The sequence below is a fragment of the Chenopodium album genome, chromosome 11, assembly GCF_948465745.1.
Source record: "Chenopodium album chromosome 11, dcCheAlbu1.1, whole genome shotgun sequence".
Classification (NCBI taxonomy): Eukaryota; Viridiplantae; Streptophyta; class Magnoliopsida; order Caryophyllales; family Amaranthaceae; genus Chenopodium; species Chenopodium album.
The window spans coordinates 42,920,706-42,933,653 of NC_137844.1; the positions used below are offsets into that span (position 1 = coordinate 42,920,706).

The window sequence follows — 12,948 nt, forward strand, 5'->3', positions numbered from 1 at the left end:
GTTAACCTGTTAGGAATGAAAAAGATAAAGTAGGTAAAAGTAAATAAGATTTATGCAGGTTAAAAGGTATATAACCTTTTATATTAGACTACCTGACCATACTTGCCTTGAAGGGTGTTCCTGTGGATTCTAGGTGTGGGTTCTGTCATCATGGTGTGGAAACTCTCTCCCACTTATTTCGTGATTGTCCTTTTATTTGGAGTTTATGGGAGGATCAGCCTAGTAGTTCGTCTTTGGGTGCGTCTCAAGTTCAATCTTTTTGATATTTGGTTTCTTGAGGTTCTTTCTATGTTTCAAGGTTAAGGACTGGTTGATGTTGGATCGTTTCTTTAGTCTTTTGTGGGCTGTCTGGCATACTCGGAATTCTCTGTGGTTCCATTCTAAAGTTTACTCTCCTCGTCATTCTATTTTGGATCTTGCTTCTACTTGGTGGACCGGTGTTCAAAGGCTAGGTTGTTGAGGTATGATGTTAGTCCTCTGACTCATCCTGGTTTTTCTTGTTCTTTGTCTTCAGTTGTTCTCCGGGGGGAGGCTTTCGCTGCATGTGATGTCTGCCTTGCTTTTGATGGAGCGTGGAATTCCGGGGATCATAATGCTGGTACGGGGTGGGTTTTCTTGGATTTGGCAATTGGTGTTCCAAATCAGGGGGGCTCAAGCATGTAGTTCCAATTCTACGATTCAGTCTGAATTGTTGGCTTGTCTGTTTGCTATACACCATGCCGGGCAGCATGGGTACTCCTCTTTACAGATTCGTACTAATTGTAGTTTGGTTGTGGATCTGCTTCAGTCTCAGAATCCCAGAGATATTTCTGTAATATGAATTCAACAAGAGATTCTGGGATACATAGGTACTTTGGCTGTGTGTCATGTTCGAAAGGTTCCCAGATTAGTCGTTGCACATGTTCATTGCTTGGCGGGTTTGGCACGTCTTCGTGATTTTCTTTGTTTCCGTTTTTAGTGTGTGTTTGTTCTTTTTGTTTGTTGTTATTTGTAAGTTCTTTTGTAAAAAAAAAAAAAAAAAAAAAGACGCACTACTTAACCAATTAAACTCATGATGATGTTATAATGTGACAAACAATAGTGACACTAGTTGTTGAGAGATTAATTCATTGAAACCTAAATGCTCGTGCGCTAACTAACACAAAATGTTAGAAATATTTTGGTAGCCTTCCATATTTAAACATCTTAACCTCTCCACCTCCACCTTCCACCTTAAAAATGGTAGAAATGAAAGGGTATTTATAGGCAAGAACGAGAATAAGGAAATCCAATTATGGTGTTGCACGGGTTAGCTCTTAGCTTGGTGTATGACTTTGCGTCCCAATCGTCAATACATAGGAAAATCGACCAAAACCTAAAAAAGTGATCATGGGGGCACACTCGTTGCACCCTCTCTCTTAAAACCAAAAATGCTCTCTACACAATTTCCATAGATTTTTCTCAAAATCAACGATTATTGTTTAAGAATTTGCATCAAACAAGTAAAATTAAGCAATTTTTTTTTCGCAAATACAAATCCTAGAATGGAAAGAAGAAAAAAACAACAATATAGTTGCGTCCTTAAATTAGTTCTGAAACGCAAAGGCATTATGATATGAGAAACTATTGGGTGATGAGTTTGCCTCATCAATAATTTCATGAGACAAGCCCAAAATAAGGAAAGTTAAACCTTTAAAAATGGTAAAGACATCCAATCTAAATACTTAGAGATATCATCCAAACAATTAATCATATCATCCGGAAAACTAATCATGTTATCCAACCAACTATGGAAAATTACATGATTGATGGAGTAATTAAAGAAATCTTGAAATTTGGAATGTTGAATGTTGAATTTCTTTAGTTGAATTTTGGTGTGTGAGACTGGTGACAGAAAGCGTTAAGATTTTTTTTCAATGGCCTTCATACATCTTATTTGGGCCTTTAATTCATGGGCCCCATGCTAAGGGTCTGTTTGCACAATCTCTTAGCTATCCTTGGTAAATCCACATCTTAAGTTAATATTATAATGTATTAATTTGTGCTTGGTACGAATGACTTTTAAAAAAAAAATAGAATTGATATTCAAATTAATAGTGTTTAGGATAAAATACCACTCCACGTTAACCAAACATATAATGACACGTAAACCAATATATGGATGACACATGTTCCAATGGTGGAGGGACATGTGGCACCATACTTTCACTGGAGAGACAAAAGGGATTGTCATAAAAAGCTCAAATCCCGAGATACGAACCATGACAAGCACATAAGAACACATGTCCTAATGTTATTGCGCAACCAATCAATGCCAACCTTTCTAGGTGTGTAACCCTAGAAAGACACGCATTCCCACCTCTATAAATATCCTAATCAATGATGATGGGAGGAGTGGATTGAGACATTAGCATTTAAGGCACTTCATTACTATTTGCTCTACCTTTTCTCTACTTTCTCTCTCTAAACCTTCCGTTTCTGATTACTAACATAATCGTTGAGGGTAATATTCTGGTAATAGAATATCCGTTATTTTGCAAGGTGTCTTAAGACTGGGTGAGTGGCATTGACAATATGTTTTCCAAGGGATTCCAAAAAAAACCTTGAAACAAATAAGATACCAATTAAATAAATTAACCAAAAAGTTGCTTTTCTTTTATTCATCAAGATTATATACAAAGTGATCCCGTGATCATAGATGATAGGCTAAGACTTAGGCTATAATCTAAACTAAAAGTATACTTCGTATTTGACTTTTATAACAACATATATGGCTATCCTAATTCCTAATGAAAGGCCTATATTGATTAATATTTATTTACCAGAATATTTACATAATAATCTATCAAATTTGACACTCAATTTTCAAATTGAATTAAGGGGTCTGAATTACAAGCTGAATAAAAATGTCTATTCTTGATTTTACTGGGTTTAGCGAGTTGACTCGGTAGATGGGACTAAGAACGAGTGATAATGGTGCTGGTTTATAGAGGAGAAAAGGGGAATGAAAAAAACCTTAAAACGGTGTAGTTTGATAGGGGTGTAGGCAGTAATAGAGACTATAGTGCATGCTAAAAATTGTAGCTGATCATATGTAGCTAGGAAATTAAAAGATCAGAGGATGGAGTTTGGGTCAAGCGCTAATCACTATAATATAATTACGCACTGTTGCAAACCCTAATTAATGCGTGCAAACTGACCAAATTCTCTCTCTTTTCCCTTGTTGGACGATCGTGTATACTCCCTAAAGAGGAAAAAGTTCAATCATTCATTCTTATCATCCAACTAGCTTTGGTGGATGAGAGAAGTAATACTTGGGGTTTTAATTCTCCTTGATTCATAGTCAAAGTATTCGTGGAAATCACGCATCAAAGATATTATTGCTAATTATTAGGTGATCCTCTAATTGTTATACATGTGATCCTAATTGGGTGTGAATAATATGACTCATGAAATTTTGCAATATAGTACTTAACTCTTTATAGTCATGTCCATTGTCCCTCCACCAATCGATCTTGGTTGAAAACCTTTCGAGACCCCACCATCCAACCAACGAGGGAAGAGGATAGAGAAATGGGTTGGGTGGGGGAAAGCAGGGTCGAGGTAGATCAGATAAAAGTAGGTGCAGGGACTAGGTTGGGGTGGGGATATGGGAGACAAGGAAAGGGTTGGGGATCGGGTAGCCTGGGGTCGAGGATGATTTGCAAAGACCAACGAGCAAGGAAGCTCGAGGTTTGAGTTAGGGGTGAGGGAGGGTGTTGTCCAATGGTAGTTAGCGGAAGGGGGTTGGCCAGCAAGGGATGAGCTGGTATGGTGATAAGGTTTTTTTAAAAAAAAAAAAAATGTATTTTAATTGTTGAAAAAATTCTAACCAATCCCAGCGTGACACATATTCAATATAACTTGTTTAACAAGTGAATGATTTTGTTATTCTATTTTTGAGTAGATGTCTGTCAATTGTTGTTTTAGTTTGAAATAATCAAAATATGGTTTTATTTTTAGAAGACCAATTAAATATCGTATTATTCCTCGTAATTTTTCTTTAACCTATAAATTTCTTTTGAAGAAAAGTCTTTTTTTCATTAATATTTAGACATTTTGTTTCTCTACTAAAATCCGAAAAAATAAAATCTTCTTATCTTATACTTTGTAGTTGGTGTGTATTAGTTAAAACGTGTTATTCCAAAAAAAATAAAAAATAAAAATAAAAATAAATAAAAAAAAACTGTAAATAAATAAATAAATAAAAATAAAGTAAAATGTAAAGAATAGGTAAGATATTGCATCTTACATGTTCGAGACCCTACGTATTGCAAGTGTGATAGATCCTTTTGTATCTTAATTCATGCATTTCATGTTTACCACAATAAATAGTAATGCTGGTAGAAGGCAGAAAGCAAAAGCGCAACAAAGTTCTAGAATCTAGATTCTTAGTTTCTTACGTGAACATCGTAGAACAATTTGGATCAATCGAGACGCTAAGTAGTTAAATTTTCACTCATTTTCGCTAATTTTCAGTGTTTCTTTAAATTTATAGATTAGTATAGTATATAAAAAAAAAACTGATCTTGTGCTTTAAAACAAAAACTTTAGGGTATGTTTGACATCATTTTGTTTTCAGTTTTCTAAACTTTTTTTGTTTTTTTTTTTAAAAAAAAAAAACAAGAAAACACCAAAAAAAATAAGAAACAAGAAAAAGATGGTGTCAGTTTTCAAAAATATAATGATTTTAATAAGTTTGACCAATTTATGACTTATTATATGTCATACTTCCTCCATTTCTATTTGATGACACGTTTAATTTAAGCACACATTCTAAAGAGATGAGAGAATATTAAATTAAGTGGGTAGACCATGTACTGTAGCTTATTTAATCAAGTTTGTAGTGGGATCAACAAAAATAAAACTTCCCAAAAAGCCAAAAAGGTATGTTTCAACCAAAAAAAAAAAAAAAAAAAAAAAACCTTTCTAAGAATGAATGAGTAATAACTAAAATAGAACGGTGGTAATGTATCACATGATTTTAAAAATAGAACGGAGGTAATATGTCATACTTCCTCCGTTTCTATTTGATGACACATTTAATTTAAGTACACATTCTAAAGAGATGAGAGAATGTTAAATCAAGTGGGTAGACCATGTACTTTAGCTTATTTAATCAAGTTTGTAGTGGGATCAACAAAAATGAAACTTCCCAAAAGCCAAAAAGGTATGTTTCAACCAAAAAAAAAAAAAAAAAAAAATTCTAAGAATGAATGAGTATCAACTAAAATAGAACGGTGGTAATATATCACATGATTTTAAAAATAGAACGGAGGTAATATATCACATGATTTTGAAAAATTAAAAACAAAAACAGAAAATCACATCGATACCAAACGAGTCTTAAGTTTTTTCTTTTAGTTTTGGTTAAGTTACGACTTACGGATTTAAAATTTAACTATTCCTCCTTTATCTATTAAATCAAAAGTGCAAAATGTACATGACTTTTATAATTATAAATGACCAAAATAATCAAAGTAGGATGTGTGAATATTGTAACATGTGTTCTGTCAAAAGTATGCATATACATTGTAACATGTAAGACGTACTCTCTTTACTATCTTTAACATATACTTCATACTTCGTATAACTTTCTTAAACCGGTTGGTTTTTTTATTGACATTTTATACCTGGTATATACAAGTATATATAGTGATTACCTCTTTCATTTCATGGTCTCCACACCCATGCTCATACCCTTTATGTTACAAAGTATTATTTATATTCTCTCACATACCAAACTTTCAAACACCTCAAGCATAATATTTGAAACTCAACTCAACCACCTTAAACTTCAGATGGGTTAAAGTATTGCATTTTTTTTTTTAAAAAAAAAAAAAAGACAAGAGTAACTGATAATAAATGGAGGAAGATTGCAGTGATAATACTAAATTTCAATTACTAGAAACAAGTTTTAATTTAATCGATTAAAATAATTATGTTCAATTAAAATAAGGAGAAACGAACATGACTTTAAATTAGCCTATTTTCAATTCAACTTACAATAATATTTACACTATTTTTAAATACATGCAACATCTTATACTAGTTATATATCCATTCTACTACTACCTCCTATTTTTATTAGTTGCAAATTGGAGTATTATTTGTGAGATATAAATATTCCAAAGTTGCAACTAATAAAAATCGAAGGTAGTACATTTGATACTAATATACTTCCTCCATTTTTCTAAGTTCTAATCCTTTGTCGTCATCCAATATTTTATCATCTTCTACCCCACCCTATATAACCTTATCAAATTTAATAACACTACCAACAATTAGAATGGTCAAGAAAGTTCAGGACTTGTTACACTGCCTTGATAATCACTTGTACAAATAGTATTCCTCCTTAGAAAACTTTTCAAGTTGTCAAATACAGTAACAAAAAAGTTTTAAATACATTCACAACTTTAACAAATTCTAGATTGTTTCTTCATAAGGCTCAAAATAATGTCATTGGAGAGCAATTTAGTAGAAAACATGAAGAACATGTCACTTGAGAATTGGGATCCATTTTATTGGGCAGCACAATCATGTCCTGTATTAAACAGCCCAGTAGATTGGAAAGAAACACCAGAGAATCATGTTTTTATGGTTGATCTTCCCGGTGTTACGAAAGAAGATGTCAAGATAGAGGTTGATCAAGGAAGGGTCCTCCAAATATGTGGGGATAGAGGTGGTGCCTCTGATCACCGGGAGGCGGGTTCTGAGGCTGTCAAGGATGGGGATAAATGGCACCGGATTGAGCGAAGCAGGGGTAAGTTCTGTAGGAGATTCCAACTGCCAGAGAATGCTAAGGCTGATCAAGTTAAGGCTCATATGGAGAATGGTGTGCTTAAGGTGATTATTCCTAAACAAGAGATGAAGAAGCCTGAAAAGAAGGTTATTGAGATTGAAGAGAAATAATGAGATGACACTATAAGGTCTTACTTCGTTTGTAATCAATAATGGTTAAAGTTATGCATTGTAGAGTATATGAATAATTGAATAAAGATGCTGATGTACTGTGATATATATAATGTGTTGAGTGTTTGAGTTTGTGTTAAGTGAATATTTCCAATTGATTTAATATAATATTGTCAAGTTTTAATTTTGAATTGTTGTGTAGCTTGATAACATACAATTCATGCTTCATATTTATATACATATCTAAATCTATAATCATATGACTCAAGTAATGTTGATGTACACAAAAACTGCAAATAATTACTCCATCAAAAATATATTTGTCACATTGAAAGTTGAAAGTATGATCTTAATTTTTAACCATCATTGTAAAAACTTAGTAGTTTTCAAAAGACATGAGATGGTTTCGAGTTGCTTCCAAGATAGGAAGCTTAACCTTTGTTGGAGGAAGGCTTGTGGCACCATAACTTTTTCGAGGATCAAAGACGAGGTATGTAATGTGATTGTTGTGATCCTCATCGTCGCTTTCTTCAAGAAAATACAGGCGTTGCCCTGCACCATACCCCTCAAGGAGTTGGTATGATCTTTCAGTTTGTTCCATTGTCAGACAAAAGTCTTCAGTACCTGTTATATCATTTGACATATAAAAAATACATCCCACTGCACAATTAATATAGTAATGCAACATACTACTCCAGGAGGGAAAGGGACATGTCTTCCGCCAAGGATGGTGGCGACAGTTGGGGTGGAGGCAGAGGTGGTGGGGAGGGGAATCAGGGGAAAATGCAGGAGAATGTCATGTGTGCGCCTTTTAACAGATTAAACACGAACTTGATGTGAGAACTTACAGGCAGCAAGCTCCAACTGAGTTTGATAGATGAAATTCAGGACAGTAGAAAGTTCTTGTTCAAACTGATGAAAAGGCCCCCCTTCAAAATTCAGCTTTCGAAGCTTGCACAGACTCTCTCCCATCTCCATCATTGCACCCTTGTGATTCTGCATGCCCACTTTGTTTCTTAATTTTAGACCGTCATAAATTTAATTGTAACCCTGTTAAAGTTTATGTACTCTATGTCTAGAATTAATATCACATACTATTTCGTGTTTGTATATTTATTTAGGGTGTCTAATAGTAATGGTTTATGAATAGATTTAATGATATGCCGGAACATAAACTAATTGAATCACATAGGTAACAAATGAAAAGAAATGAACCAACCAAAAGGGTATGATTGTCAAAAATTGTCATATGTGTAAGTATGGGAGTTGGGAGTTGGAACAATCTGAAAACTAATTCCAATAAGAGGGAATTACTAAATTACAATGTTTGATCTTCAAATAGCAGAATAAGTTGCTTAAATTACTTGGGGCAAAGTCTGTAAGTATTTTAGAGTGATGTGCAAGTTTAATTTCTAAACAATAAGAGCTGTGTTATATACTTTGATTAAGCTGTAGAGCACATTTTCTGTCTGAGCAGAATTTCAATTTTTTTTTTTCTTTTTTTTTTTTTTTATAATTGCGATTTATATTTAAAAATGCGATTGTTATAATGTTCTGTACTTTGATTAAGAAGATGCAACCCACCTGGTTGAAGAGGTGATAGAAAGCAACAGCACATTGGAGGAGGGCATGAAGAAGGGTACGAAGAGGATCATAAGAATCAAACCAAAGAGATTCAAGCAAGTCATGGCATGCATAGTATTCCCTTCCATTGAACAGCTTCACTGCTTCTTCAAACCTCAAAAAATGATCGGAACTAGAGTCAAGACTTGATTCTTCTTCCTCCTCGAAGGAGATGGAACGGTAGGATCTGGGCAGATGCCTTTTAGCTCTTCCAGCATCGGGTAAGTTGCATTTGATCAGCCCAATGACAGGTATATTAGGGTTGTGAACATTCCAACTGCAGGTAATGAGGCAACGTAGATGGTGAGGAGAAAAGGGGAGCAAACCAGGAGAGGCAAAAGCTCGTCGATGCTGTACACACAGCATTGCTTAGGTCCTGATTTCCTTCTGTCTCCTCTCCTCCTTGCTGACCACAAAATGGGATATTTCATGGGAGCATTTGTGGTGAGACCAGAGGCAGAGATATAGACACAAGACAGATATTTTGTATGCTAGTTGCGTTAACTACTAGTAATACTACAAGAAGCCAATTAAGACAATATAACAAAGGACTGAGGATTTGAATACAATAACACTATAATATCGACATTTACTGATCAAAATCGTTTTACACAACTTTGTGATATTACGACATAATTACATCATAAACCCATTTTATAAAACTACAGTATAATAGCAGCAAGACCAGATATTCATTTCAAACTTGAACAACAGACTACTTCATATTAAACGAATAATAAAAATGCACCACCTCACAAGTAACAATGACATCAAGAATGACCCTTAGCTTATTGACATCAATGGATTTCTGCAGGGAATCGATTCCAAAAAGAATACAATAACAAGCATAGTATTTGCCGACACTCAAGAGGAGGAGCTCCCAGGATTTGATGGGTTAAAAGGAACTTGTTCAGCACAGGTGAGCGTTTCACTGGGCCCTGCTTCTTCTCGGCCAACACCCAACAAGTCAAGGTAGTAAAGGTAGTGAGACATGATGTTGTTCATATCATCGACATCACCCTTCCCACAAACACCATCTCCATACAATATATTCATGGTGGCTCCAAAGCCAGGGACACGCTTAGACAAAGTATCGTTCTTGGTAGGCTTCCAATCACCAACAAAAGCCTGGTGTGCTGATGGTTGTCCCTTCTTCAATGGTGTCATCCACTTCCACATTGCAGCTGCGAAGGCAAGTGTAGCATTCTGCTCGATGTACTCTGGATGATTCAGCAAATCCTCCTTAAGTGCTTCACCTGTAGCTCCATAGTTGTAGTTCCTAGAAAAAGAGCACCATCAATTATTAATTTTTTCTGTTTCATAAATTATATACGCTGAATATACTACCTTCTTTTTACATAGTCATTGATCATAATCATATGATATCAGATAGAGTCAAGCAAGATATTCAATTAACAAAGAAAGGATATTGTAACATTTCTAATTATCACTTGAATCTTTATTTTGCCTGAATGATCTAACTTGTCATCCATTTAATAATCTAAACTGAGCCTTTTGGGCTATAACTCGTCATCAAATAAAGCATTGGTTTTGTATTTGGGGAGGGGACTAGGGGAGAGATGATAAGGTATAGCAATAGTAAGAGGAAACAACATCAGCATGTCTAAATATCTAGCGTGACAGGTAGAAGACACATGTCAGAGCTAACTGAAGATTACAGGTTAGAGCATGCACACAAACAGTCCACTAAACACTTATGGGAGATCAAACTGATAATAATTGGTAAATTCATAGTTCAAATAGAATTCACCTCAGGAAATAAAAATTGCACAAGGCATGCATCATAAAGGGGGTGAGCAACCAAATGAATGTGGCAATTTACACATACCAGTAAATGGGTATAGCCCCTCGGCCGTAGTATTCAGCTCCAGGTGCGCAGGGGTAAGTATACTTGTAACTGTCATCACAGTACGATTGGCTTGGGCTCATTTCCCTCTTATAGCAAAGTCCCCAAGCAAAAGGTCCACCAGTGGCAACTCCATAGCCGCCTGATACGAAATCATTTTAAGCCTCATATGATCAAAGACAATGTAATATTTCCAGCAAAACCATTGTATTACAACCACAGTCTCACTACAAACAGAATATGGATAGAATATGGATATCAAAGAGATCATTCAGGCAATTCTCAAACCACACAACACACAGAATGAAAGTCAACATCAACTTAATATAATCAAATAAGATAGCACAATTAGCAACCTCACGAAGATTGGAGACACCCTTAGCAAAAAATAGCTAGGAATCACAGTATCCAGACCAATTCTCACCATCCTATATACAACAATTCGTCGCTTTAGCTAAATCAAGTAGCAATTGTAGCGATTACAATGTTATAATCCATCAAAATTCTCCACTACTCAGATTAGAAAAACACCAAACTAGTTCTAGCATCATCAATCCAATTTTCCAAAAACAGTCATAAGTCATAACAATCATATTCTTCTTCAAAATTGAACAAACCCAACAATGATATATCATTACCAAAGATCATCATCATTAACAACAACAAAATTATTTACAGATCATAAAACTATATCAAAACAGAAACCATAATTCAATAAAAACTCAATCAATTAAACCAAATGTAAACCAAAAATTCAATAAAATCAATCAATCAAAACCAAATAAAACCCAAAAAAAAAAAAAAAAAAAAAAAAATAATAATAATAATAATAATAATAATAATTGAGAAAATTACATGAAGTTTTGCTGCCGACATGACCCAGAAAAGCAGCAAGCTCCTTCATACCCATAAGTTTACCACCAGTAGTACAAAACCCAAGATGTTGAAACAAAGAAGAAGCAGTAATAAAGGATTGATAATCCCAGAAATAAGCAGCATGAGCTTCTGGAAGATTCCTTTTAGCAAACAAATTCTCAAATTGGTAAGTCTGAAAGAAATCCGAAATTGTCTCATTACAACAGTACTTAGACCAAGTAGTACACTCCCATCCTCTTGTACAAACCTTCTTCCCCTTCACTTTCTTCACCTTCGTCTCTTCGGACATATCCGCCGTCGCTAACCCCGCCATTAACACTACCATTAACACCACCGCCGACACCTTCCATGCCGACATCTTCGCTAACAACGATACAATAAGTTGTGAGGTTGGATAGATGAATTAAAAAGGAAGAGAGAGAAAATGATTGATTAACAGGGGAATTGAATTGATTGCTTTAAATGGGTGTTTTGGATCTTGAGTAGGGTGGAAGGGAAGAGAGGAGAGAGAGTGAATGTGTGTGTGTGTTAAGAAGGAATTGGGAGGTGGGCTATGGTTGTCGAAGTAGGAGAGAGAAAAAGGAAAGTGGGGTCGCGAGAATGGAGAGAGATCAACGGTGGAGAATTGAGTTGGTGGGTTTATTGAGTTTAGCTTTAAAGACAGGCTGGTTGAGTATAATGTAATGCGAAGGCGACGACTCAACTCCTTAGCACCGACAGCCAGCTCCATTTTTTGTTTATGGTTAATTATACCTAATTAGTAAAAATTACAAGTGTTTGATTAGTGTACGTTAAATTATTTTTATTAAGATCACATGTTTTTGATGTATTTGACTATACTCTATATATGTACATACGAGTACTACTTTAGACTTTTTTTTTTTTTACTCGGTTGTTAATTTATAGGTAAACTTTTAAAAACTTTGACCAAAAATTATTGTTAGTTTATTAGAGATAATATAGTCACGAGGAATGTCCCTTGTTCTTTCATGGGTCCGCCAATGCTAGTCAGGTGCATGGAGAGGTCACGGGTGATCCCGAATACGAACTGAAAGATTTATGTTTTCGTCATGTGCAATTACTAGATATATAAATGGATCAAATTATGGAGATAATTAAGTTCGACCATTTAGGTCGTCGTTATATCATGGCCAGAGGTACTAACGATCTTTGGCCTAGTAAAATAAGCTAAAGCCCAATTGGACGGATCCCATAAGGTCACACAAATGGCCTAAATCAAGCATTAGAGGACGAGGCCCATGATGGGCCTCATCACTCTAGGTGGCCGGCCATATGGAGGAATAAGGTAATTGGTATACACTAGACCCTAGTGTAGGTACCACACCCTACACCCCCCTCACAATCTCCCTCATATACCCACTTTCTGCAATTGTACAATAAAAATCAAACCACCATTTATCTTTTTTCACTTTCTCTCTCCTCACCCATTTTCTGCACTTTCTCTCTCTACACCCATTTTCTGCACTTTCTCTCTCTACACCCATTTTCAGCATTTTCTAATCCAAAATTTTCAACAAAATTTGTGACAAATTATCCAAAAAAGCTGTTCAACTGCTACATAATTCAACAAATCAAGGTCGAAATTCAAAGGAGTAAGTAATTTTGTTCATATTTAATTCGAAAAAGAGTAT

The 12,948-nt window shown here is 35.0% G+C and overlaps 3 protein-coding genes across 3 annotated transcripts; 1 reads left to right on the plus strand and 2 right to left on the minus strand.

Annotated features, from left to right (window-relative positions):
* The first annotated feature begins 6,474 nt into the window (after nucleotides 1-6,474).
* On the plus strand, nucleotides 6,475-6,930 carry LOC145566640 (18.1 kDa class I heat shock protein-like). Its single transcript, XM_081625995.1, has one exon. It carries the CDS (start codon nucleotides 6,475-6,477, stop codon nucleotides 6,928-6,930), a length of 456 nt encoding a protein of 151 aa, XP_081482121.1.
* Nucleotides 6,931-7,202: 272 nt separating this feature from the next.
* Nucleotides 7,203-8,996, minus strand: LOC145568909 (uncharacterized). The gene is made up of 3 exons (XM_081628293.1): nucleotides 8,515-8,996; nucleotides 7,779-7,926; nucleotides 7,203-7,554 (listed from the first exon to the last, which is right to left on the minus strand). The coding sequence occupies exons 1-3, from the start codon at nucleotides 8,917-8,919 to the stop codon at nucleotides 7,307-7,309; spliced, it is 801 nt and encodes a 266-aa protein (XP_081484419.1). The 5' UTR covers nucleotides 8,920-8,996; the 3' UTR covers nucleotides 7,203-7,306.
* A 115-nt stretch (nucleotides 8,997-9,111) lies between these two features.
* LOC145567585 (chitinase-like protein 1) lies at nucleotides 9,112-11,857 on the minus strand. Its single transcript, XM_081626895.1, has 3 exons — nucleotides 11,276-11,857; nucleotides 10,403-10,562; nucleotides 9,112-9,832 (listed from the first exon to the last, which is right to left on the minus strand). The coding sequence occupies exons 1-3, from the start codon at nucleotides 11,652-11,654 to the stop codon at nucleotides 9,418-9,420; spliced, it is 954 nt and encodes a 317-aa protein (XP_081483021.1). The 5' UTR covers nucleotides 11,655-11,857; the 3' UTR covers nucleotides 9,112-9,417.
* Nucleotides 11,858-12,948: the final 1,091 nt, after the last annotated feature.